Raw genomic sequence first — 25,553 nt, forward strand, 5'->3', positions numbered from 1 at the left:
CTTCAAGCTAGACAAGTATCGTTCTTTGTAGTTTTTTCGTTTGACGCTTGTTTCGTGAGATATTTGGCCCGCTCACTATCAATTGACCACTTCGTATATTACAGTATGGTAAATGAACTTAGATTGAATGTGTCGCGCAGTCGGTAGCGTTGTGGAATGTGAACTTCGTATGGTAAACCGTGCGTTGGTTGCAATTTCACCAGTAGCACTTTCTTTTCCTCGTTTAATTTTAAATACCTAAATCACGTAATTATAAAAGTCATCATCATTTTTTATCATTAATGCACCTCTTCTTCTTTGTGATTACATACTGGATGCGAAATTCCTGTTTCCATTTCAAATACAAATTCTTAATTATCGATGTTTTGTGAAAGACTGCTTATAAAAGTTTTTTAAATTAAGAAAACATAAGAATTCAATTTTTAAGACAAAAATGAGAAACCAAACCGCCTTTATCTGGACTATGTCCATCGTTTTATACGGCAGCGGTGTCGGAGGAACATGAAAAACAATCATTTTCACAGCATCCAGAACACCATACAAATGCTGAATTTTTACGTTTGCTACTATACCATTGCAATACGAACCCAACACAAATGATCTAGAACCAAGCTGCGGGATTTGGTCCGAGAAGTAACAAGACTGTTCAGGTGCCATACGTACTAGAACTAAAGCACGCAGCTTTTTCACATGTCACTGCCGAACGCTGGCGTGATATAGAACGGCTCGTCAGAAACGAAGAAGAGAAAATGGTGCGCCCGGTTGGCCTCGTTGATTCTGTTGTTGATAGGCTCGCTATCAACGTAGCAGGAGACACTTTGCGAACAGAAGTGTATTTCTCGGATTCGGATAAGGAAGGAGCTAAGAGATTACCAGACGACTGACTGTAAACCCCTCAGTGGCTTCAGTATTTAACTATACTAACTTAGGATACACACAGCTTATGCAGAAAAATCACCCTACGATTATGTCAGGAATTTTCATGATTCTTGCTTTTAATTAAAATTGTAGGTTAGCTAAAAACGATAACGTATTGCAGTTTTCGTCTAGTCGTCTAAGGAGCATGTTGTGGGAGATTTGCAGTGTATTATTTCATTCTGCTTAAAAATTAAATGACATTCGAAGCTGTATTGCTCCTCTGCTCGCCTCTTTGTAAATGTGAACTGCAGCTGGCCACGTCACTGCAGGCTAACTGTACCAGCTGACAGGCCAGTGCTTTCCAAGTTAAACTTGCCGCTAAAGCTGTTGTCCCGTATTATCGCTAAGTCGATGCGCGTAACGCACAGCACAAAACATGCTCTTATTATCGTATTCGACAGTACTCGAGACAGCTTGGCTGCAGTCCCACGTGAAACGGAAATACAATGAGTTTCCAGCAAATGCAGAAGAATACATAGTGTAATGTTTACAGCATTTTTATTCTTGTGATGAACGGATTATAGTTGAGAAGCTGTTCGAGTGTTTGGAATCCGCAACACGTCGAACTAAAGAAAGGCATCGAAGCAATACACCGAGCAACAGACATTTATTCCAGAGACACTTCGGGAACTCAAATGAGAATCGCTAGAGGGAATGAGACGTTCCCTTCAAAGAGCACTATTAAGAAAATTTAGAGAACTAGCATTTGAAGCTGCTACAGAACGATACTGTTGCCACACATTTTGTGTAAGGACGATGAAAATAAGATTAAGAAGATTAGGGCTCCTACGGTGGAAAATGGATGGTCGTTTTTTGCTCGATCTGTTTGTGAGTGGAGCAGGAAAGGAAATGACTCTTAAAGGTGCAGAGTACCATCCGTTACACACCATGCAGTAGCTTGCACAGTATATATGTAGTTGTAGATGTAGATCCCAGACACAAAAACTTCACTATACAGATGATTAAGCGTTGGGTATAACACGACATAGAATTACACTATGCAGGAACTTTATATGTGACACTGAATCAAGGAATGTAGTCGTAAATAACAATGGTGTATCCGTACACAATAATATCAGATACGTTTTACATAAACTAAAGTAATGTTGCAAAATGAAGACATTACAGAAAAATGTTGTATAGTGAGACATAGCACATGAGTACATAATAATAAACCACAGGGACAGCCCCATCACATTTCAAATATCAACGTAACACAGTCCTCGTCAGGCAGAAGACGTTAGCGTGCCCACAGTAGCTAGCTCACAGTATCAACAATGTTGAATATTTTAAAATATCAAATTAGCCATCATACAACAACAATAAACTATGTTTCTGCGTGTCTTAGACCTCAGATTTTCATCAACGGACATATTACACAGACTTTGGACACTGGTTGGAAATAACAATTAACCAAACTATCGGTGTGTAGTTGACTTAACATCGGTTTCCTTACAGTAAAGGGTAATACAATGTTGGGACCGTGTATGTGATACGGAATTGTGAACAGTAGTCACGTATAAAATTTGTATATCCATACACAATCATGTCAGAGGTATGTTAGATAAGTGATACTCAAAGCGTGCTCTGCAGAGCCATGGGATTCTGTAAGGCTTCTGTGAAGGTTCTATCAAAATAACTTCATCCTAAAGAGCAAACCACGTGGAGTTTTGTCACACAGTCAGAAAAACAACACTTATAAATATCGTATCAACGCTAGTTTTACAAAAGATATTTTACCCTCAATTCATAACAGGCAAAAATGAGTAGACAAGCAGCATAATAAACCTACAACAATGGTAAGACCAAAAACTGTAAAGGAATGACTTGAGCTTGTAGGAGCAGGTATGTGCTGACTTGATGCTCTTCACTGTACACGCTTTCTTCGCCGCCCTCCTTCCCCTCCCTATTTCTCTCTCGCTGCATGTTGTTTCATCTTCATCCGCCATTAACATCCGCGATGCTCACTCCATTTCTCTCTCATTCATAAACACCTCGAACCACCTCAAAAGACTTTGTCACTTCACTAACTATTCTGTACTGGTAGAGACTATATATACCCACATGCGCCTCACTGAGTACAGTTACTACTCAAGTTTGCCACTGAAACGCCGCTCGGGGTAGCCACGCGGTCATGGAGGCATCTTGTAACGGTTCGCGTGACTCCCCCTGTAGGAGGTTCGAGTCCTCCCTCGGGCATGGGTGTCTGTGTTGTCCTTAGCGTAAGTTGGTTTAAGTTAGATTAAGTAGTGTCCAAGCTCAGGGACCGATGACCTCAGCAGTTTGGTCCCTTAAGACCTTACCACAAATTTCCAAATTTTTCCAACTGAACGAACAGGCCAATTCGGCACAGAAAACCAGCGCACTGCTCTCAGACTGTAGCATATTCGTCTCGTGCTGGTTATTATCTACCGTTATAAAATTTAATACTATGCGCCGTTTATCATTCTGTGTTTGTCATAACGTAAAACTAAACTGGTGAGTTTTAAAAAATAGAGTGTAGCGTTGGCTTACAGCTGTTGCAACAAAAAAGTAGATTCGGCCAGAAGACGTGGCATCAACCTTAAAGATTTTTGACCAGTAATATGAGTGCCATGACGGTCAGGGGCTGTGGTTTCCAACAGTATGCTACGATTCACGAGGGGGGGGGGGGGGGGTAAGGGATGCATTATGAATCTTACATCTGCAATGGATTTGTGGATTCGAACAGCTCACTCTCTGCATGTTATCTACCAACGTACTTCCCAGTAGTTCCATTGTGCCCACTGAGATATTCTAATGTTTATAAACTATACACCCCGATTCCAAAGACAATTGCTTACCTATGGTCATTACTGTCTGTTGTGATTTAAAAGTAGAAATTTTTAATCACTTATTGTACACAATGATCAAAACATTATTTGACCAATGCCAGTTGCAATAATTTCAAGCACCTGTTTGCTAGCTTTGCGCTGAAAGAGTGTGTAGGAGGGTTGAGTTTTTACTGAATCTCACTGCTCTATGACTCTCATTGTAGTTGAGTCTCAATCATACTTTTGTTGTGAGATATTCCTATGAGTATAAAGACCATTCTGTAAAATTTTCACTTGTTTTTCATTTAGTCCCTTTTTAGATACTAACCTGCGAAAATTGATGTTAAAAGGTTTTTGGCCATTTTAGAAACGCTCCAGGAAAAACAAGAGTGCATTCAAAGGATTAAAACTTATACTGCAGGTATAACATGTTATTAGTGAGTCTCTCTTCCTTCAAAAAAATTTAATGATAATTTTTTCTGATTCTTTCGAGAAAGAGTGTGACTGACTCTCGTATATGATTGAAAAATTTTAAAAAATGTATGCTCAAAGTTCACTTCATGCTGAACACACTGCTTTTCGAATTACTCTGATTTTTTAAAAATAACTTGGCAATTAAATTTTCCGCAAACCACGTTTTCCCAACCACCATTTTGACAATAACTGCTAGAAAGAAAACTATGGCTTATAAAACTTTTTCAAACATTGTTTTGTGACTGTCTAAGTATAGGTAACAAATTATATAAAAATCAGGAAAATAAAAAATGTTAAGCAACATTGGCTAGGTGATTTGAAATGAACTGACGCTTGTTTTCAAGTATATTATAGGTCTTTACAGGGTTGACACCATAGTCACGCTGTAATATGAAATTGTTCTAAGATATACATTATTGCTTCTATTATTATTACTCCTGGCAATATATGTCTTTGTATGTAATCTATATTGAACATGGTAGGCCCTACTTTGCATTCTGTTCTCTGGAGTTCTTAAGGAATATGTGATCTGTTTTATTCCGTTGTCAACTCGAATCGTTCTTCATAACAGCTCCTTCGCGCGTGGCTGTGTGTTATTGTATGACCAATTTGATGCTGTTTAAGGTCATTGTATACGATAGATGGTCATGTATAGTTATTGTAATGCTGAGTACTTTCTAACTAACTAAGAGAAAGATGGACAGCTTTTCCATCCGATGTTTTTGCCTTTGTATGTATCTCCATATTTATGCGTAAGCTTTATGTTTACGTTGTTTCCTAGACATAACGTGTATACTACATTTTTTCACTTTTCTGTTGATAGTATTACTGCGGTGGTGGTCTGAGAGACCGACAGCGGTAGAGAATGAAGGTTTATTTGTACAGCTGATGGTTAAAAATGCAGTTCCTTAAGCCATCATACCAAAAAAATATTAATCTTGTCTGTTAGCAGTGTGCCACTCCCTAAATTTGAAGACTGAGTATCGATGTACGACTAGTGCAACACGTAGTTAGCCACTTCATCCCTCCCAACTACTACTATAACTGAAGCTGTCTACTTGCTAAAATTCTGCATACAAAAACTATTTGTGCATCAAGTAGCACAGAATAATTTAATAAGGTAATGGATTTGCATTTGAGAGGACGCTCGTTCTGCTGGTGAGTTCTCCAGCTTTAGGTAACCTGTGGATTTCCTGAATGGCTGAACTACTATCTCAGGGTTGTTCCTTTGAAATTTTATCATCAAATTTACTTCGTCATCCACGCTCCTACTACATCCTAAATTATGTCCCCTTTGGCAGTAAGTTTACTTGTAGTAGTACGTAGTAATAATCGTTACTGTTATATATAAATTGCTGACAGAGATTCCATTAGGAACTCCATTGTTAAAACATCTGAAGGCTCCAAATATTATGGAGTAAACTGTTACGGCGGACTTTACAGTATTCCAAAGCTCCTTAACGTGTATCCAGAATTAATTGATATATTTCCTACGTACAGTCTGTTCTTCTATGCACTTACACTCAGTTCCCACTGGGTAAGCCCGATACATGCATTAACATATCCCACTTTAATTATAAGTACTGCTATATTATCTGAGCTAAGTTTATCCTCGACGCTGCTCACAGCCTTACATCATCTCCTACCTTCCAGACAGAAAATCGTCGTTGCTTTCATTGACAGAAATCAGTTCACCAGAACTGGTATACCGTCATTCGTCACTCGCACTGTACTCTAAAGAGCAGCTCTTAGGTGTGGATACACAGTTCCGTAACAAAATAGGTGCAAAAATACAAATTTAAAATCAAGTAGTATGATATAAGAGAGGAGGAAAAACTGTGAGACAACGCTACCAACATGGAGACCATTTTAGTACTGGAAATCTTTTATGCAGCTCTCAATTTACAAATGGAAAGGATGTCATGTGATACATCAGACAGATTTTGAAGCAAGCGAGAGCAACAATGAAATACTTTATTCTCCTTTTCTACATTTACAAATATATGAAGTTCAAACAATACATTGAGACCTATGGCTGAAAACACAGCCAAATCTCTCCCTTCAGGAGACAGAATGAAGGACCATAAAGGTTTGTGTTACGTTTTCAGTAAATAATTTTTTGTCGTTGTTTTTAACAGCTATGAAGACTTTCCATTTTAATTTCCGATAACAGCGTAAATTATATTATATACTCATAGTACATTGTGGGTAAATGGCAGTACTATATCGGGGAATAGCGATGAATCCGTGGATGATCGTGTTGTGCCACAAAACAAAATCAGGGCACTCGGTAACGCTGATAATTGCTCAAATTATAATGGCGAAGTACAGGATTTACTACTTGCACGATAGAGGTAAGAACCTAAATAAGAATGCGCACAGATGTGAGAACAGGTTACACTGACAACAGTATGGTACCATTTGAAATCAGACACTTGTGACTTAATGTGTGTCCATCTCGCTTGCATCTCTAGTACATTCAGATTTCAAATGTCTGCATATTTCGTCACTTCTCATTATTTCTAATCACAAGATTTCTAATTCATTTTCAAGTAGAAGGTCTATAGGAATGTACTGTTCAGGTTAAGAAATGAGCTAAAAATATGTGCTCCAGAGAACACGAAAATTGTTGTACCAAGAAAATGGCGTGAGCAAATGAAAAAGTGCAGAAACCTGTCACTCGAAATAACAGTTATGTATATAAAAAATAACTGCTTGATACTTGGATCATGTTTCAACAGATATCCACATTTACTTGAATCTAGAGGAATTGGCAGCATGCCTCCGTGTACAACGTCATAATTCCAAAACGTGGTTTTGGATTCAAAAATATTACATTACAAGAACATTCGTAAAAAAGTAGTGATAATCTGTTTTTCAGTAAAACGTATTCCATGCTAAAATAGCTCCACATTAGTGTCAGCAACAGAGAACTGTATGAGAATAACAAGATAGGTGGTGACAGCTGCCACGATGGTCTTCAGCAACGACAGGTCCAGCGTGAAGAACCCAGCTGCGCTGTAGCGGAGTGGACTGCGCGCCAGCTGTTCGCCAAACAGCTGCAGCTCTTCCTGAACACCACTGCTAGCAGGCAGCGACAGCATCTGAAGTTTGGTGACCAGCCGCTGTGTGCATCTCGCCTCCTGAATAACCATCTCGCAGCTGTAGCATATGCCGACGATCCGCCAAACCATCAGGCCAAACCATAGAGACAGTTGAACTGCATTTATTATTCTCAGGTCTCCATGTAGAGCATTGCTTAAACCATGCAAGTTGACAGCAATTCCATACGTTTCGACGACAATACATATAAGACTGGAAGATATTTGCGTCAGATTTTGTACTCCATAAGCACTGTTTACAGTTTTTACAGACTGATCAAGGAGGCAGTACACTTTGCGTAACTTTCTGAGTAACGTGCATCTATCCTGCGTCAATAGCAATTCGTTATTGTTTGATGTATTCTGCTGTTGCCTCCTTGAATGTATTTCATGTTCAGGAATTGTTAAGATTTGATGTGGACTAACTGCATGGGTATCATGGTGTAAATCTTCCTTTACTGAAGAAACCTGTAGCGCTTCTGCAATCCTGAAATTGAGGTCATCTTCTGTAGATATACTGAAAAACTGCAGTAAATACGTATTCAGTTGTCCAAACCATCTTATCAACGTCATGTTGAAAATAATGAACTGCAGCACGACGAAATTCGTCAATGAATGTGTGAAAAACACACGCATTACTGAAGCCAAAGCTAAAGAGTTCCGCATACTCCAAGTAATCCAACTGTACATAAGCGCCCAATATATGTTTAGTGAGGCTACTGCCCATTTGTGCAGAGGTTTCAAATGCAAGCTATCTGCGTCTGCGATATTATACATGAATGTGTGAATCGAAGCAAGTTTCAAGGAAAAAGCGTCAACATCTTGTTGTTTCAATCTACAGCTACATATCATGGATATCAAGGCTGTACTTATTGTAAAAAACGTGCTATATAAGTAACAGTAGCTAGCAAATGGATCTGCCGACCAGAATATTTCTCTAAGTCTTAATTTTATGTCATAAACAGTACAGAGTAAGAACATCATGGCAACAGATAAACTATAAAATTTCGCTTTCCTAGACACCACTACTCGCGTATTCTCTCTATTAATGAAAACGGGAGCACAACCGAATATTTGACATAGGTACAGAAAAATCTGAATTCCACCAAACAACCCACGTAGTGCATGCATCTCTCTTCACCTCCAAACTGATGCCTACGAAGTGTCAACTCGTGCATACACAAAGCGAAACCCTCGATGTACGTGGAAATTTAAAGCAACATTGATTTATCTATTGTCATTATACCGAAAACAAAGCCTAGGTAATGGTTATGTCCACCGGAAACTAGTCTTTTGTCAAGTGTTTGAGACCTTTGCAGCTCAGTAAAGCATTCAATCAACTTCAGAGGAACAATGAAACGGAAAGAGCGACATCAGATTGTCATGTCTAATGTTAGTAGTTGGTAACTGTCATTATTATTATTATTATTATTATTTTAATTTAGGATGGACATTAACGAAGATAATGTCGCACCGATAATTTGTAGTTGACTTGGCACAAATAACTCATGAAAACTTATTTTCACGAATGAAAGAAAGATTTAATTAAAATTCGTGAATCTGTCTTAAGTAAATTGTTTTCCTTTCTAGGAAGACATAAAACTCATTCATTTTTTTAATGAATGATATAGGTATTAGACAAAATAAAAAAAATTTGCATTAATTATAAGATCATCAAGAAGGTATCACACTAATAATTGAAGAAGTCAGAAAAGAAATTATAACTTTCAAAAATGAAGAAGTCAGTGTGGATGATTTCATAAAAAGGGTACTTCTGTAGAGGTCACTGTAAAAACTTCCGTAAGATCTACAAACCGTTTTGCGAGAAATAGGATGACAAAAAAGATTTCAGAAAAATTGATACCTAAACTAATACATCATCTGCATAAGAAAAGTAACAAAGATGGTGTAAATAACTATAAAGATGTATATCCCCTACCAGTGGTCCATGAAGTAATTCCAAAATTTCTGCTTTACAAAACTAAAGAAACTCTCCATCACTAACCAGCCAAAGGAAAGGTAGCTCCTGAATGGAAGAGATTATACAATTTGAAATGTATAGTTCATCAGAGACCACATAATTAACTGTAGCATTTGTTGATATCAACAAGGCATTAGAGTTAGAAGGGAAACTGAAGTCAAAGTGAACAGAGAATTTGGTGTTGGAACTAAATTAGTGAACCTCGTCAGTGAAATTGTTACACATACAGTCACAAAAGAAGTAATCTGCTAAATTTATTAACCATTTAAAATAAGTAAAGATTTAACACAACTTGATTGCTTATCAGCAGTTACCTACAAATGTCTGCTAGGAAAGAGTGACATGAATTTGTGATAACAGGAAAAGGAAAATGAATTACGGTAATTTTCTGGACGTACGCAATATTTGGCACAGAGCGATAACTGTATAAGTCGAATTCGCGTAAGTTGGGGCTCAATTTAGCGTACGAATGTACACAAATTTGATTCAGTGGGGACCAGAGACTAAAGAAAACAATGTAATTTATGGAGAAATATTTACTAATATTTTCAACATCAGAATAAATTATATTACACCATACTCAGTGTCGGTTACACCGCCAGTGAGAGAGCATAGCGAGTCCCTGCTGCTATTGGGGCGAGTACACCGTTCGTTTATTACATATGTTTACGAGTTTCAAACAGGAGTGACTTCAGTAATGGGTAGGCACTTTGACTGCTGTGTACAGATGCGAACTGAGTTGGTGCTCTTCGCCCACAGCTCCAGGCAATGTTGGCTTCCGTCACACAGCTTCAGGATACTGTCAAGGGGCATCACTGTGGGGGTTCGGACGTAGGGATGCGAATGACGTCGGGCACGATCCACGCGTCCGCCGATCGGTCCACTGCTGTGACAGCCCTGGGTACTGCTTGCACTGAGATTGACCCTGCACCCGTGGCAGAGTGGGAGATCATCTCAAGGCCTGGCAGGCAGTGGAAGACTTTCTGAGGGGCTGATCATAGGGCCTCCACGGTTCGTCTGACGAAGAGGTTTCGGGCGTTATCTGTGGCTGACGAAGTCTCTGAGCCGGATGCATTCGTCCACCCTATTCTAGAGGAAGTTTCTCGGTCCGCAGGGTCTGGGCATTCACAGAGGGTAGTTTTACTGGTAGTTGGGAGCTCCAACGTTAGGCGCGTAATGGGGCCCTTAGGAACATGGCTGCCAAGGAGAGGAAGGAAGCCAATGTGCACTCCGTGTGCACACCAGGGGGAGTCATTCCAGATGTGCAAAGGGTACTTCCGGATGCCATGAAGGGTATGGGGTGCAGATAATGAACTTACGGTGTGGCAAGCAGCGCAGAGGACGGATGACGGATGTAAACAGTTTCGTAAGCAATTACAGTTGTGTGTACGTGAAGAATTGCCGTGCAGAGAAAACTAAGCTGGGGTCACGAGTAGTGGTGCCAGCAAAGATGACAGGAAACGAACTGAACGAGACATATGATCACCGTTTCAGTTACTTTGGATCAGTGTCTTTGGTTCTTCCAACAAAACACCTGTACGAAACAATTATGTGCACATAATTATATCGAGGTTTGTAGAAATGGTCGCCGTGTCAAACCAACAGGCAGCAACTGTAGCGCAAGCGCAAGGCAACAGTAATTGCATACTGAAGTTAGCAGTACCGGAGATGAAAGTGCCTGATCAGGGAACTAACTTTTCGTCGGATTTGTTGCAAGAATCGTATCGGCTGTCGTGTATAAAGAAACTAAAGACTAGACCTCAACATTCGCAAACTAAAGGAAGAATGCAGGTGTTCCATAGAATGATAGTGAAGATGTTACGTTAGTATGTGGACACACACGACAACAATTGGTACTTCCATCTAAAATATTTTGTTACAGAATACAGATCAAAACAGTACGGAAGTATTGCGTTCTTGTTCCCTAATGAGGTACTGTATATACATAAGACGCCATCACCGTTCGACATAATAAAAGCCAAGGGGGTTAACAGGGGGGAATCTGTTAACGAATTGGAGAGAATGAAAAGAAAAGTGTGTAACACGATACTCAGAGTTAACACAGCAGAAGCAAGTGGAAACAGCGAGCTGCACAGCACGAATACCATAGCACAGAGCATATTTATGGTTCGTGCTGTCCACCCCTAAATTCTGAAGGAAAGACGAAAACATTTATTACGTGGTATCAGGGACAATATCAGATTGTAGAAACTATGTCACCAGTAAACGTCACGATCCAGTTACCCACAACGACGACGATTGCACACGTTGGAAGTCTGAAACCTTTTAGAGGGAGTCCGGACGTTACTCCAGGGGCATTGCAGCTGGGACGAAAGAAGAAAGGGGAAGTGGAGGTGCAAGGAACGAGCAGGAAGATGTGAAAAAACCGAGGCGAGGAGGCCAGTATGAGTAAAGACTTGGGCGATAAGAAAAGATATATGTTTCTTTTGTTATTCTGTCTGTTGGGTATAAGTGTAATACATTGTTGTAAGTTGGTGAGATGGGCTGCTGCAGGGCAGCAGGGGTTTTGAGGGCGAGGAAAAGGTAATATAAATCCCTGCCCGCATGTTGAGTGCATCGGGAGGTAAGATGGAGAAATTTGCGACCCATAGCCGTGTTACTGCTGATTGTCGGAGTAAGGGCATTGCAGAACCATCATCTGGAAGGTGGGGCACTTTTCGCAAGGAAGGAAGTAATAGTCAACAGTCACCGCTGGGCGATACAGGTAGTATTTATTGCATGAGAAATGCAGATTGGAGGAAGCGTTCAACTGTTTCCGGCGGGTTTCAAGGAGTCATGGAGTGCTCAAGATAGTTTACTGGGGGGGGGGGGGGGGCGCACATGAAAATACATGGGATTTGTGAGAAACTGAGGGATCTGAGGACGCAGGCCCTGGAGGTTATACTGTGTTCAAGAAGGAAAAGAGGTTGGATCGAGGCAGGAGTTCAACTTCTGAAAACTGTGTTTGGGACGCCAAACGAGGATGATATCAGGAGGGTGAATGATACGTGAAATTAATGAGGTAATGGGCTAAAGGGAACAAAGCTACGAATGTGTGGCACATAACACAGACCGCGAATTTAGAGTAAGATATATTGAATGATGGTTGTTATGAAAGCTAAGAGGGAACATATTGAACTACTCGAAAGTCGTAGAAGACTCGATAAATTATAATTTAAATGTGTTGCAAGCCTGAGTGAAGGTACAGGATGAGGAAATAATATTGACGAAGTGGTTGCAGTCATTGGAAAACACAGTGTGTGATGTTCGGGGAATAGTATGGGAATTACGGGAAGCCGTGCACCATGCATTACGAGAGAAATTGGTATTGAACTCGTTGTTACCAGATCAATACTTGTAGGTGTTATGAGAAGGAGAGAAGAAAATGCCACTAGAATTAAATCTGATCGTGGAACCTAGTCATGAAAGCTTATCTCTCTGTTCCAACAAAGCGGCACTAGAAGCGAGAACTGACGGAGAAAGAGAATACATCTCGATCTCCTTTCCGGTAGCTGAAAATCAGGCACATTGTCAATGTTACACAGTCTGGACACATTCAGTCAAGCGGGGAATGCTCAAGAAGTTTGGTGGGTAAAGATTCAGCGGTTATTGTTAATTTTTGAGGATAAAAGCAGGCGTGTAGAAATTAAGGCAGCAGAGTTGCCGACGTGCTGTATGGGGAAGATCACAGCTTGTCCAAACAAGGTAGCGAGGGTAGGTCAGAATTCAAGCAAAGTGAAATTATAGTTGCGGCAGGAGGAGAAAAAGGCTGTGCAAAGGAACCAAAGAGGCCTGAGTTATACGTCCAGCAAGTGACGCACATTGGTTTTACTCCACCTATGATAAAGTAATAGCAGTAACAGGGAAAATTTATAGCAGCCAAAAAATTAAAATAGTATGACTGTACACTAACGAATTTTTAATAAACGGGACGTCATACAAAGTATTGGCGCCTACTCTCTGACTATCTGCCACAATGTCAGGGATGACACCACTGACCATTTCTCAGCATTGGTGAGAGGAGCCTATGGAACTATCAGACGCGCATTAGACTTTCCTAAACCAGACTTTGCGACCAGAATTAATACATTCTATAGATAAACTCAATAGCGCGCTGAAAGAAACTCGGTAGAGACACTAATGCAGCACGTATAGCAACGCAAGGAGCACCAGTACCAAAACGGAACAACGTTGACTATAACGCGCGGAGGCAGTGCGAGGACTGCTCAGCCAGAGCGTGTGGCCTTGGGGGAAATACTGTACACACAAAAGCGCCGCCGATGGAGGAGCTGGTTCTTGTTCTATTTCTTCCTCTTGTTCTTTTGAGTCATTCCTTCAAATGTAATAAACCTGATCGTTACGCGGAAGTGTGCAGAAAATCTATACCAATAGATAAAGGCCACAATCATTACGAATTGAGAAGGGATAGCCTGATAGGTAAAATTTTTACGTCAGTATGTTGGTGATAGTGCCTTCATCTATCACACTGAAAAGGTGGCATAAATACCACCTGGCCGAGAACCCAATTCTGAAATCGATTGTAAGAAACAGAAAGTCAATGGAGGTTGTAAAGCAACCATTAAACAAATGCGGAGTAATCTAAGAGACAGGGCTAAAATCAAAAAGTGCAGTAGATATGCCCGTCTTAATGTAAGCTTTCCATATGTGACACATTGTAATGGACTCATCTCATACCAAAATGTAAAGGACTGTGATAACTTAGGAAATTCGAAGCAGGCCGTGAAAGAAGAAATGCATCTACTCAATTATAATGAAACTTTGATCATGACTGAAACCCGTTAAACAAGTAAATGCCCTAAACAGGCCAGTATTCAAAGTGAAGTGAAAACAGATGTAATTGTGGAGAAATTCACAGGTGCGTTTGTTACTAGAGGATTGCGATAGATATATGAATGAACTGTACTGAAACCTTCGGTCTAGTTTAAGGTTCGATTGAATAAGATAATACTACCTATGGCAGCATCCAAAGAATGAGAAAGTTTGCTACTAAAGTCGAAATCATATACGGTGAAATTGATACCGAGATATGCACACAGAGGGCTTGGAGGATGGTACCAAAATGGTTGATCACATCCATGCTGGACTGTTTGTATTGGATCCTAGGGAAGTAATTAGTCTATTGCTGACTAACTTGCAGCAGACATTGGATGTAACTACCAGCGGTGCTAGTCGTTATCCCGGTTTGCAAATAAAGCGGTTTCAAAATTGGAGTCTTACATCAAGAAGCAATTGCGAGGGCTGTGCTGGAACAGAGTAACGTAGAGTATGCCATTGCTGTTTCAGTGCCTGCTGATCGTCGTCTTATGTACTCCGAACTGTGGCTCATTTAAAATATGATCTGTGCTAAATACTCTCAAGCTGTTGAAAATTTCCTCTACTTGTCAGTAGGAACCAGACCGAATGTCACATCTGTAGCTGACAGTACTAGTGAACAGCTCGATAAACCAGAAACGACACACTGGAATGCTGTGAAGAGAATGTTAAACTACCTAAAGGGAACAGTCTCTTACAGACTATATTACCAAAGGAGTAGGAACACTTCTTTGTCTATACTTAGTGAACCTCTCGCGTTCTTACACATTTTCTAAAGCCAAACTGATCATCATTTAGCATATCCTCAATTTTCTATTCCATTCTTCTATATATTACTCTTATTACCAACTTTTATGCATGAGCTGATAAGCTGATTGTGCGATAATTCTCGCACTTGTCAGCTCTTGCAGTCTTCAGAATTGTGTGGATGTTATTTTTCCGAAAGTCACATTGTACGTCGCCATTCAACACACCAGTTTGGACGGTCATTTTGTTGCCACTTCTCCGAATGATTTTTACAAATTCTGATGGAATATCATCTATGCCTTATGCCTTATTTGATCATAAGTCTTCCATAGCTCTCTTAAATTCTGATTCTAATACTGGATACCATATCTCTTCAAAACCGACTCCTGCTTCTTCTTCTATGACATCAGACAAATCGTCCCCCTCATAGACGCCTTCAACGTACTTTCTCCACCGATCCGCCCTGTCCTCTGCATTTAACAGTGGAATTCCCGTTGCAGTCTTAAAGTTACCACTCTTGCTTTTAATTTCATCGAACGTTGTTTTGACTTTCCTAAAAGCTGAGGCAGTCCTTCCGAGAATCATTTCTTTTTGTATTCCTTTCATTTTTCATGCGGCCATTTTCTGTTAGCTTCCCTGCACTTCCTGCTTATTTCATTCCTCAGCGACTTATATTTCTGTATTCCTGAATTTACCTGAAAGTATTTCTATCTCACTCTTTCATCGATCAACTGAAGTATTTCTTCTAATACCCATGGTTTCTTCGCAGTTACCTTCATTGTACCTATGTTTTTCTCTCCAACTTAGAGTGATTGCCATTTTTAGAGATATCCATTCAACTGTACTGCCTACTGAGCTACTCCTTATTGCTGTATCTATAGCCCTAGAGAAAGTCAAGCGTATCTCGTCATTCCTTAGTACTCCCATATCCCACTTCTTTGCGTATTGATTTTTTCTGACTAACCTCTTTAACTTCAGCCTACTCTTCATCATTACTAGATTGTGATCTGAGTCTATGTCAACTCCCGGGTACGCCTTAAACTCCAATATCTTATTACAGAATCTCTGTCTGACCATGACGTAAAACAACTGAAATATTCCCGTATCACACTGCGTTTTCCAAGTGTACTTCCTGCTTTTGTTATTTTTGAACAGAGTATTCGCTATTACCAGTTTAAATTTATTGCAGAACTCAATTAGTCTTTCTCCATATTCTTCTACTCCTTCCCCTACATCTGCATTCCAGTCCCCCATGACTATTGGATTATCATCTCCCTTTACGTACTGTATTATACTTCCAATAAACACTTATGCTTTCTCTATTTCTTCATCTTCAGCCTGCGATGTCGGCTGTATATCTGAACTATCGTTGCCGGTGTTTAGACTACTCCGAATTTATTTAATGGTTGCTTTACAACCTCCATTGATTTTCTGTTTATTACAGTGGATTTCAGAATTTGGTTCTCGTCCAGGTGGTATTTATGCCACCTTTTCAGTGTGATAGATAAAGGCACTATCACCAACATACTGATGTAAAAATTTTACCTATCAGGCTATCCCTTCTCAATTCGTAATGATTGTGGCCTTTATCATTTGGCATAGATTTTCTGCACACTTCCGCTTAACGATCAGGATTATTACATTTGAAAGATTTACCTGCTTTCTCGAATTTTTATCTTCAACAAGAGTGTTATTCTTAAAATGGTTGGTTATCCGTTACTTACCGTCCATAAACGCCTCCCGTTTCGTGTCCTCATGTAAGTCTGGGCGGTTTCCTTACATTAATAATTCGAGATCTAATTTCCTAGTATTTGCCGAGCAGGATATGCTGCTTCCCATGAACTCAACAAATGGCTACAGGATGTTATTAATGTCATAAACAGTATCGTGATCACTCACACTCAGGCACACTGTTTGAAAACAGTCCGCACGAAAGTATAGAATCTATTCCATGATAAGTTCGTATCATTATTCGAAAATATCTCTCCACATAAGCTGACTAAAAAGAACATTATAGAGTCATGCAAAAACCATGAATCACTGCAAGAGTTAAAGTATCTTGAGAAAGGACAAGGGAAATTTATCGTTTACAAATAATACTGCAAAAACAACTCAAAATTACTAAGTAAGTATATTAAAAACTCAAGGAACTCGCACATAATGTCAGAAATCAGTAATTCCGATGACAGTGTTGCAGTGAAAGAAGAGATAGGGCAATCAGTCACAGAACAGGGTAACATCACTACTGAACTGGATGAAAGAGCTATAAATAATAAGTCACAGACAACTCAAGTATTTAATAATCATTTCTTAAATATAGTAAAAAGCATAGGGACAGGTATTGCAGAGAAAAATCACAGCAGTATGTTAAGAAAGTAACTCTCATTTTTGAAAAAAGAGACAGCATTGGTCGTATATTTTTTTCTATTGCAAAATCGATTTTCTGTCACTGAGTGACCATCTTCAGTGCTATATTGTATAACAAATTGGGATGCACTGTTGTCACTAAGCTTACGGCAATCACATAGAACATTATAGAGTCATGCAAAAACCATGAATCACTGCAAGAGTTAAAGTATCTTGAGAAAGGAGTCTATGTGATTGCCGTAAGCTTAGTGACAACAGTGCATCCCAATTTGTTATACAATATAGCACTGAAGATGGTCACTCAGTGACAGAAAATCGATTTTGCAATAGAAAAAAATATACGACCAATGCTGTCTCTTTTTTCAAGTATACCTGTTACCTGGTCGTAGTGCACAAGACAACACGGAGTCGCCAATCAATAAACTCTCATTTTATTCAATCACATGAATGTATCACCAGCTTCACCTTCTGAAGTTGAGAAAATTATACATCTTCTCAAAAGTAAAGCCTCATCTGGGTTTGATTATGTTTCCAATAAAGTACCGAGGAATGACTCCCATGTAATAAGCCAGGTCCTGTCTCAAATATACCTCCAGAAAGACTGAAATATATCGTTGTTAAACCTCTTTTTAAGAAAGGTGATAAGTGAGGTGTCTGAAATTACCGACCTGTTTCATTGTTGACATCATTTTCCAAAATTTTCGTGAAGGTGATATTTTCTGTCCCATATGGGGTTGCTGGTCGCCCAGCGGGTGCCTCGCCATGTGGCAGATAAGGAGGGAAACGTTCTCCAGCTACGGAGGGTACCAGAGAAATAAAATACCTGGAGTGGATCAAAACCAGCAGGTATGAAGGACAGTGGCTTTGAAGGAAGACAGATGGGCCCCCAACCGTTAACTCCTGCATTGCAGTCAGTATAGGGATTTACAAAGCCTAAGGATTCTCCATGAAAATGGAGTCAGCCATCCAGCGAGAAGTAAGGGGCAACCCCTCAAACGGTTGGGCCAAAGATTAACAGCCTTCCCCAGTAAAAATCAATTGCTGCGAATGCTGACAAAGGAATAAGCCGGGCAGAAATTTTGATGACCACCAAACAAAAAAAGGATAAGATATATGTAAGGGTCCTCACAGAAAGAGATGGATGAACAAAGAAGACGTGAAGAAGCTGGATGTCAGAGGATGGGGACAGAAAACAATGGACCAGATAGAATGGCAGGATATTGTGACGCAGGCCAGGCCCTTCAAAGGCTGTAGAGCCGAGCACCAAGCAAACAAGTAAAATATTTTGTGAAACATTATCTCATCTTAGCAACAATAATGTCCTTAGTAAATCACAGTCTGAATTTCAGAAGAGTTGCTCTACTGAGAATGCCACAAACACTGAGGTGCGAGAAGTTAGAGGATAGCTACATGTACATCTACAGATGGCGATAGTATCGAGTACACAAGGTATAAAAGGGTTGTCCATTGCTGGATCTGTCATTTGCCCTCAAGTGTTTTATGTGGGAAGCTTTCCGACGTCATTATGGCCGCACGACTTTGAACGAGGAAATCTGTGGGGAACTGATTATTTAGAGAGCCAGAGTGTCAAGAAAAAATGTGCCAAGAATACCAATTCCGGCATTACCTCTCACTAGGGACAACGCAGTGGCCTACCGCCTTCACTTAACGACCGAGAGCAACTCTGTTTGCGTAGAGTTGACTGTGCTAACGCACAAGCGACATTACTTCAGATAATCCCAGAAATCAATGTGGGACGCACGACGAGCGTGTCCGTTACGACAGTGCGGCGAAATCTGTCATTAATGGATTATGCAGTAGAAGACCGACGCGAGTACCTCTGCTAAGAGCATAACATCATCTGCAGCACGTCTTTTGAACTCGTGACTATATCGGTTGGACACTAGGTGACTGCAAAACAGTTCCTTGGTCAGATGAATACCGATTCAAGCTGGTACGAGCTGATGGTCGGTTTCGAGTTGTGGCAGACTCCACGAAGCTATGGATGTTAAAAAGGCGCTGTGCAAGCTGGTGATGGCTCCATAATAGTCTAGCCTGTCGTTACATGGAATTAACCGGTCCTCTGGTCCAACGAAACCGATAATGGACTGAAAATGTTTGGCTATCAGGGGGCCATTTGCGTTCATGGAATTCATGGTCCCAGATAACAATGTCACCAGGTCACAATTTTTCGCGATTGGTTTGGAGCACATTCTGAAAAATTCGAGCGGGTGTTTCGGCCACCCAAATCGCCCGATGTGAATCACATCGGTCATTTATGGAACATGATCGAGGGATCAATTCGTGCACAAAATGCTGCACCAACAAGATTTTCGGAATCGTGGACGGGTAAAGAGGTAGCATGGGTTAAGGTTTCTGTAGATTTCGATCGAATTTTTGAGTCCATTCCACGTTGAGTTGCTGCACTGCGCTGGGCAAAAGAAGCTCCGACACGATATTTGGAGGTATCCTATGACTTCTATAACCTGAGTGTGCCTGTTCACTCACCAGATTTTGCAAACATTAAATAATAAGGGTGCCCCAGTTTGTATTTTCTCTGACCTATTTAAGGCATTCGACTGCTAATATGGTTCAGTTCTTCATCATACTCGGCATTCCAAGTTTTTGTGGCATGTTGATACCCAACTCATTGCTTAAGATTACGTGGAGATGTAATGAATGTGGGTATTGTAAGTCTATATGTTGTGTGAAGACCTGGAACTAGCTAGATGGACACAATAAAAGAACTCAAATGGTATTTACTCCATGTTTTGATTCGTTTGGCGACTTGCACCCACCAGAAGAATCATGCCCACACTCTACAAACAACCACGTGTTCTACAATTTTCGATGGTCCCAAGACTTCGGTACACTCCCGTGTAGTCTTCTGTTCCTGATGTTCTTCATGTTGTCTAGAAAGAGGAAGGTGTAAGGACAGTAACCACGGGACTATTGATCAGCTGAGGTTTAAAAGAAAGATCGTCAGCATGAGACCGCTGCAACACGAATAAATACAGGCTGTATTTGGGGAATTATTGTAAATTTTGCGCAGCAATGGTTGGAAAGCAGTAGTTAAGGAACCGGTTGGCATATCGGATGGCAGGTGTGGTCGTTGTTAATATTTTGCGAGTCTGCGAGGTAGGTTTACGACACAGCGCCTAGTGTCTTGTGTGCCGAGCGGTCTAGGGCACTGCAGTCATGGACTGTGCGGCTGGTCCCGGCGGAGGTTCGAGTCCTCCCTCGGGCATGGGGGTGTGTGTTTGTCCTTAGGATAATTTAGGTTAAGTAGTGTGTAAGCCTAGAGACTGATAACCTTAGCAGTCAAGTCCCATTAGATTTTACACACATTTTAGCAAGTGTCTTGTGTATAGAGGACGAAGCAGGATGAAGATAGCGACGTGGCAATTATGAAAGAGCACTCCACTTGTCGACTCCAGAGAAATTACGTCTGAGGCGTAAGAAAAAGATGTATAAATAAGCGAGCCCGGAGGCTCAAAGTGAGCAGTCGTCTCCCCATTCTGTCTGCGTCTAGAACCGGAGAGAATGACGGTTGTTTGAGTTGCAGGCCAACCACGACGATCTTTTGTTGATCGATGTCGATTGGCCAGCAGGCCCAGTGTAGCTACCTCCAACCTCCGCTCCACGGATGCGTCATTGCTGTGGTGGGGCACGCCGCACCTTGGAGCTACACCAGCGCGAGGAGCGAGAGGGCTGCAAACCTCCGCTCTCTGGGTGGCATCGTCTGGCGGACTTCAAGGTGCTGTCCCCAGTGACGAGTCCGGGGCGCTAACTCGAGGCCTCCCCGATGCAGAGCAGAACACCCATTGTGTACCTTCAATAAAATAAAGTCGATGACACTGTTTCCTGTGTCTCTCTGCACACTTCGGCGTTAGTTATTCATCTCTCCCAAACCATACATATCTGTCGTTCTGACATTACAACCCCTGAGCTCGGGGGTAGTAACAACACAGAAATTACTTTCCACCATTCGATTTAAGTGCATCATATTGGAGTACCATACTGATAGGACTGGAAACGTACAACAGTATTTTCACTATTACTGAGCCGAGCAATAATCTACATCCATAAGATGGAGAAGTTTTGGAAATACAACCAACCTCTTATTGAAACGGAACTTTTTGTACCGTTCCATATTTTTCTCATTAAAATTCCGGTGCAGGAGAATTAATAGCGAGAGGGTGAAATAAATCAGTTGGTAACAAGCTGGAGAGAATTTAGCAAACTGTATCTTTTTATTTATTTATTGATTTTATTTAGTGTGTGCCACGTTTCCCTACATCCTTCCTCTTGTGCGACCTGGGCTGTATGAGTAAGAAATTATGTGAATTGGCAGAAATCTTTAGTCAGAGTTTGTAGCATCGCATGAGTAGAATGGTTCTGTGGTACGCTAGTACCACCCCCAAGCGCGAACAAGTTTGGAAAAGACAGGGTGTGCAAGTCAGGTCAGAGAGGTCACGAAGGCACGAGTATTGGCTCTGTCAGGTTGGCGAACCACGCCCTCCACCCACGCTTTTGAACGTGCAGTGGTTAAGCGATGTGGCCCACATGAGGATTGTTCCGTAGGAATCCCAAAAAACAGAGTCTATAGTCTTATCAGTGAACAAATGGCCTCAGCATTCTCCGGTGCACTTTCACGGCCTTTGTCCATTGTTTTGACCCACATTTTGACTCTAGCGTGTAGTGATATCTGATACTGATATTTGAGACCTTGAAGATAATGACAGTGTTTCTTTAACGGCTTACAGGCATGATGCACTTTCGCAGACAGTGGATATCTCGAGGAGGAAGAATCAGATAAGTATAATCATGATGGTGAACCCGATTTTGACATACTTTCCCACAATCACAATTTGGAAGAAGTATTTCTACCTCAAATCTTTGAGATGGAGTGTGTGACTCTCATGAATTCTGAAGAAAATATTTTAATGAACAAGAGCGAAAACAGAAGAAGAATATTTCATGGCTTTTGGGAATCTATGTCTTACAACCAATTAATTTCTCTCAGCCAACTGTAATGAGCAACTCCCAAATGTCAAGTTCCACTTCATACTTTGTCCAATATTTTAGCAAATGTTTACTGCTTTCAATGGTAGAGAATACAAACTTGTATTCGTTCCAGAATAAAATTGCTAATTTAACACTAACGGCTGTAGAAGAAATGAAATGTTAGACTATGATTCTTTTGGTAATTGAAAAACTGAACTAAGCACAAGTACAAATGTATTGTACAATTGTATACAATCGTAGGTTTTGTGTACCTGTCCTATCTGTAGCTATGACAATGAATTAGTTTTTAAGTCTAAGAGGAAGCTTGCATTTGCATATAATAATGAGAAAGGTCGTCAGAATTCAGACCATTTATGAAAGTCCCGCCTTTGTTTGATGCAGTCAATTCGACGTGTAATGCTCTTAAAATGTGTGTGTTTCAACAGATGACCCCTTTCAGAGGTATTGCCAATGCGAATCAGTTCATGAAAGCCGAGACAAAATGTGAGGGAGTGAAAGTGTTTGTTTTGTGTGTGGAAAGCGGGATCATGTTTGACTTTCAGTTCTTTCAAAAAGCTTCTAGCACTATACGTGAAGAGTAAACGCAGTTTGATCTAAGTGCTAGTGTTGTCATGTAACTTCTCAGCGAATCCGTATTCCATTACCACAGTTACGTTTTTATAATTATTTCAGTACATACTGGCTGTGCCAGTGGTTACACAGTATGGGAATTTACGCTGCTGGTACTGTTCAAGTAAACTGAATTTAGAAAGCACTTTTTCCGGCTGATGTGGACATAAATAAAAATCAACCACAAAGTTTTATGCAGTAGGTTATCAGCAATGAAGTTGACAACCGCTCAGTGACTTTGTGCTTATATTTCAAAGGCATTGGAAACAAGGATACCTGGAGATGTTGGGATAAGACGAATAAACCGTACGTTGATGTGCCAAGAGCTGAAGTAGTGAAAGTGTACAGCATTGCCGTGGATGGTATTGACAAGTACGACATTCTGATTTCAACTTGATAGGCATGTATTTATTCCATCATGACCACGGACACAGCACATATTTACTCATGCTATGGATACGTTTGTCCAACTCCATGGTTCAAGAATGTGAGTGAGACAAAATATGAAAAGTTACATCGATGCAAAACATCTTGGGCTTCCTAAAAGTAAAGTCGACCACCCACTTAGTTTTCGCCGGCCGGTGTGGCCGTGTGGTTCTAGGCGCTTCAGTCAGGAGCCGCGTGACCGCTACGGTCGCAGGTTTGAATCCTGCCTCGGGCATGGATGTGTGTGATGCCCTTAGGTTAGTTAGGTTTAATTAGTTCTAAATTCTAGGCGACTGCTGACCTCAGATGTTAAGTCGCATAGTGCTCAGAGCCATTTGAACCATTTTGAACCACTCAGTTTTCATCAATATACTTCACAATCTTGGATTATGGCACAAAGAAAGCATGTAAGGAATAGAGGCTGCATTTCAAATAAAACTTATCCAGTATATGTGGGTAGTGGAGCAAAGCCAAAGTTAGGACATTTGCTGTGGCAATGTCGCATTTGTTGTGTCACCATCCCTAATCCTCCACACTCCCGTACTAACCTTCTCCTCCCCGACTCGCTTCCTGTAATTCCCTCACTTCAACTCTTCTCTCCTCCACTTTGCTCCCTTCCTCCACTTGGGAATTGTTGGGAAAAAGACAGTCTGCACAGAGATGCTGGAGAGGAATGATGTCAGTTACTCTATTTATTTACTAAATTTACTTTTGTGAGTGTTATTCTGCTGTTGGATTGTGCCACTGTTGCCTCTCCTTCACAACTTGTGAACCTCGGGGAGGGGAAGGGGGAGGCGGAGGAGAGACTGGAGCTGAAGAATCTGTCTTTATTTTTGATGGGAAATGTGTTGAACTGATAAAATGTAGGTGTTGGACAGAGAAGAGTTTAATAAGTGCATTACGTGTAAGTACACAGCTGAGAATTATTTACATACCCTCAACAGGAGGAATGGAAGTAGGTGATAATGATTGATTCTAGTGGGAATATTTTTCAGAAAAACCGGTGTTACAACAGGATGGACTGAGGATGCATTTCACAACTCATAGAGACTACTGCATAAGCTGGAGCTGTTCGTAGTTTTTGGCCAGTCAAGCCACAGTGCTTGAGACGATTGTATTCCATTACCCCAGACTGAATGCATCAGAAGCGCTCGTCTTGGTTTATGAGAATCTACTGAGGATGCCTGAAACGGACCATGCTGTGTATATGGTCACCTTTCTGTGCTCCCTACTCCATAATACCACTCGAAATTGACAGCAAATTGTCTTACAGCAGCTTCCAAAGAATTGCCTCCTACCAATCTACAAGTGTGTAGCTACTGAGGAATTTGTACACACATACATGGACATGGTAAGAAGGGATAGGGCAGTAAACTATCACTAAAGTGTAGGAAGGTCACTACACACTACCAGAGCTGACAGAAAACGCTTCACTGCTCAAATTACATATCGAAATAGTCCTGAAAAACCACAATTCGTAAACAATGGATCATAACGCAACACATGAACTGGGAATGAAAACAGTCTTAGCTCCCTGCCTACTTCCCCTCCTCCCTCCTTCTCCTCCCTCTTGTAGGTAGGGATATCGGTTTTCTAGGACTGTTCTAACTTGTCACTTATGGTACGCAAAGAAATCCAACCGCTGGCAGTGATATACTGTTTCCAATGTGCAGAAATAAGTAGCAGATAAACAAATGGCCCAAAAAAGGTCGCTTCCTGCAAGCCGTTAAACGTACTTTTACAAAGGCTAACTCCAGTGGAATAAGAGCAAAATACCTGACTATCCATCATGGGTGGAGAACTAAGTGATCAAAAGTGGCGTGTTATCCAACATTCTGGATTGGCAGGCACTCTATGGAAGTGGTCCTTGGCTAAGCAAAAGGAAAACATCTTGCTTATACCATGGTCAAGAACTTGCATAAATCTCAAAAAATGTATAACATTGTGCTGTCTCCAATAACGTTATTTTATTTTGCTACCAGTTCCGTTCCTGAGCCATCATCAATGGCAGCTATATGACATGCAAAAGAGAAGAATTTGTCAACGCCAAATGAAATAAGAAAAACAGAAAAATGTAAAGTAGATCAAAATACTCAGGAAAATTTTCACCGATGTATCACATGTCACACGTTTTAAAAATAAGTTATCACACAAAACCATAATTGCCAAGATAATATAAGATCGAAAACTACAAGAAGACAAAAATGTGATGACACATTGACACATGGACAGGAAGTGATGTACAGCAATACTAGTCAAAGGCCTTCCAGGTCAAAT

At 40.7% G+C, this 25,553-nt stretch overlaps 1 protein-coding gene across 1 annotated transcript; it reads right to left on the reverse strand.

Moving 5' to 3' along the window:
* Positions 1-7,081: 7,081 nt before the first annotated feature.
* On the reverse strand, positions 7,082-7,858 carry LOC126188627 (putative gustatory receptor 28b). The gene has a single exon (XM_049930228.1). It carries the CDS (start codon positions 7,856-7,858, stop codon positions 7,082-7,084), a length of 777 nt encoding a protein of 258 aa, XP_049786185.1.
* Between the last annotated feature and the right edge of the window lie 17,695 nt (positions 7,859-25,553).

Source organism: Schistocerca cancellata, chromosome 5 (genome assembly GCF_023864275.1).
Source record: "Schistocerca cancellata isolate TAMUIC-IGC-003103 chromosome 5, iqSchCanc2.1, whole genome shotgun sequence".
NCBI lineage: Eukaryota > Metazoa > Arthropoda > Insecta > Orthoptera > Acrididae > Schistocerca > Schistocerca cancellata.

Bases quoted from the DNA above. Each gene is read 5' to 3' on its own strand.
- LOC126188627 (XM_049930228.1), bottom strand. From the start codon at position 7,858: ATGACGTTGATAAGATGGTTTGGACAACTGAATACGTATTTACTGCAG.